General features: G+C 41.3%; 1 protein-coding gene across 1 annotated transcript in view; it reads left to right on the plus strand.

The window, feature by feature from the left end:
* The window catches only part of CD40LG (CD40 ligand), a 14,005-nt gene extending 11,164 nt beyond the window's left edge, over positions 1 to 2,841 (plus strand). The window contains exon 5 of the mRNA XM_005865333.2: positions 1,923 to 2,841. Coding sequence (XP_005865395.1) covers positions 1,923 to 2,299 — 377 coding nt within the window. The 3' untranslated portion in view covers positions 2,300 to 2,841. The remainder of the gene's footprint in view (positions 1 to 1,922) is intronic.
* The last annotated feature ends 117 nt before the right edge of the window (positions 2,842 to 2,958 follow it).

A 2,958-nucleotide genomic window follows, 5' to 3' on the forward strand; every position in this document is an offset into this window, starting at 1 on the left:
AGAGGAGAGGAGAGGAGAGGAGAGGAGAGGAGAGGAGAGAAAAGGAAAGGAAAGGAGAGACAGCCTCATTTCTAAGGTGCAATTTTGATTTCTTAGTGGTTATACATGGTTATCGTGAATCGTGGTATGGGAGTAAGAGCAGTGGATAAGGAGTTTTGAACACTGAGGCTCAAGAACCATGACTACCACTTGCTGGGTGACCTTGGGCAAGTCTCTTTACCTACACAGCAATTTCCTGCCTCACTTCACACAGTGACTCTGAGCATCAAATCAGCTAATGTGGAAGAACATTGTACTGTCAAGTGTTATACAAATGTAAGGTGACATGACTTAGCTTTCTTCACTGTAATTTAGATGTCATAAGAGTGACATAAAGTCCTTCATTAATACCAGTATTCCCACAATATTTAATAATTCTTCCAAGTACCCCTTTCTTAGAAAATACACTTACAGATAAGAGAATATCACAACTATATTGACATATCCAGGGTGGCCATCCACATGACACCTTCTCATCCAGATTGGATAACAGCAACAGAGATACCTCCTCAAAAATAGCTTCCCATTTGTATATAAATCTTTTCCCTTGGATATATCTCATGATGTTCAGATTCTGCTAAAAGGACCATTATTGATATTGGTCCTAGTATATTTTATGGTCTGCATCACAGTAGGTTCCCAGGGGACCAGGTGAGAAAAAAGTAACATTCCTCCCCCTACCCCAGTCCCAAACCTCTAGTTCGTACTTGCTCATGCTGCTGCAGGCTTGACCTACATCCCACAGCAAGGCTGAAAATTAGATTATGACTTATAAAAATAAACTTAGTGGATGAAAAGATAGGGAACCTGCCCTTTTTTTCTCAATTGGTCCAAAAGTGAAAACATCATAATAAAGTACCATTTCTGAAGTGGTCTGGAGGGACAAAAAATCAGACATTTCAGGTGCCTTTTTTATATTAAAGGATGAGTCCTAACAGGTTGGATCTTGCACCCTGATAGGCCTAAGACCACCAAGTAGGATTTTTTTTAAAGCTCAAGGAAGCAAATGCATTAATACTTTTACTTCTCCCCAACCCCCACCCAGCAATCTAACTCTCTGTGGGAGCTGAGATTTGAAATCAGGTGCACACACTACTTTGAACCCACTCAACATCTCAGCCGAGAAAATGGCACACTGTTGGTGGGTACTCTGGTTTAGCCACAAGAATACATGTACTTTCAAGTTGGTGGCGCCCACTACAATGGGAGATCAAAACACATAGTGAAATGACAGGTTTATTTTCATACTTCCTTGCCTAATTTTAGTCCTTGCTGTGGGAGGCAGGTCAGGTTTGCAACAGCTTGATCAGGTAGGAAGAAATGGGGTCTTTCCTTTTCTCTGTGCAGAGGCTGAGCTAGGTAGACCAGCAATTCTTTGACTTTGTAAAATTTAAGGAAAGGAATAAATAAATATTAATATTAGCAAGGATTTTGCTTGAATATTTTGGAATGCATAATTTATGATGTGTAATTTTGAAATCATTCACACTTTCTGAAGTTCAAGGACAAATCAGCTTTAAGAACTCTAAAGGGAGAAGGAAACTCACTGTGCTCTGTTACTTTATTTAATTTTCACAAGTCTCTAAAATGTGCTGTAATATTAGCCCAGTGTTGCAGATGAGAAACTGAAACTCAGAGATAGATTTGCCTGTGCTTGAATAAAGCTTGGATTGGAACCGATCTTCATTTGACTATAAAGCCCATGCTAATTTGTCAGTCATAGCTCCTTCATAGACTTAAGGCTGAAAGGGTCCTTGAAAGTCTCTATTGCCCCAAACTTCCATTCATATATGAAATTAGTGTCAACATTAAACTATGTTTTGTTAGAATGTGAATCATGCTATGCTTCATCTCACCACAAATTTTTCTCCTCTCCATTACAGTTCTACAGTGGGCCCAAAAAGGATATTACACCATGAGCAACAACTTGGTAACCCTCGAAAATGGGAAACGGCTGGCTGTTAAAAGACAAGGACTCTATTATATCTATGCCCAAGTCACCTTCTGTTCCAATCGGGAAGCTGTGAGTCAAGCTCCATTTATAGCCAGCCTCTGCCTGAAGTCCACGAGTGGATCTGAGAGAATCTTACTTAGAGCGGCAAATACCCACAGTTCCTCCAAACCTTGCGGGCAACAATCCATTCACTTGGGAGGAGTATTTGAATTGCAACCAGGTGCTTCAGTGTTTGTCAATGTGACTGATCCAAGCCAAGTGAGCCATGGGACCGGCTTCACATCTTTTGGCTTACTCAAACTCTGAACACTGTAACCTCGCAGGCTGCCGCTGAGCAGATGCTGGCAGTCTTCATAATACAGCAAAGCAGTTAAGACCACCCCCTGTTGAACTGCCTATTTATAACTCTAGGATCCTCCCCATGGAGAACTATTTATTATACACCCCAAGGCATATAGGGCTGCAATAAGTGAATTATGGGGCGGGTGAAACCCAAAGAGGCCACGTTCCCTATGAGCTTATATTCTGAAGCAGCAACCCGACTGATACAGACATCCAGAGATCCCTATGAAAAGACAAGGCCATTATGCACAGATTGAATTCTGAGTAAACAGCAAATTATTAGCCAAGTTTAGTTTTTTAGTTTTGTTTTGCCTGCAGTGTCTTTCAGTGGATAATGTATTTGATTTATCAGTGAAGATACATAAGGGAAACAAGGAGCCTCAGTTCACATTTACTTATGGTTGATTCTGGGTCCCTGTGTCACTGATGAAAGGAGCAGGTTCTAGAAAGTCTAATGCAGTGGAGAACTAAAAAACTCTGTCCCCCCACTATCCTCCCTGACACTCATTTATTCTCTCTCTCTCCCCCCTTTCCCTCCCTCCCTCCCTCCCTCTCTTCCACCCTCTCTCCCTCCTTCACAGTGTGAGACTGTTGCTAATCAGTTATCTTATTTCAACCTTGTT

This window comes from Myotis brandtii, unplaced genomic scaffold, assembly GCF_000412655.1.
Source record: "Myotis brandtii unplaced genomic scaffold, ASM41265v1 scaffold206, whole genome shotgun sequence".
Classification (NCBI taxonomy): domain Eukaryota; kingdom Metazoa; phylum Chordata; class Mammalia; order Chiroptera; family Vespertilionidae; genus Myotis; species Myotis brandtii.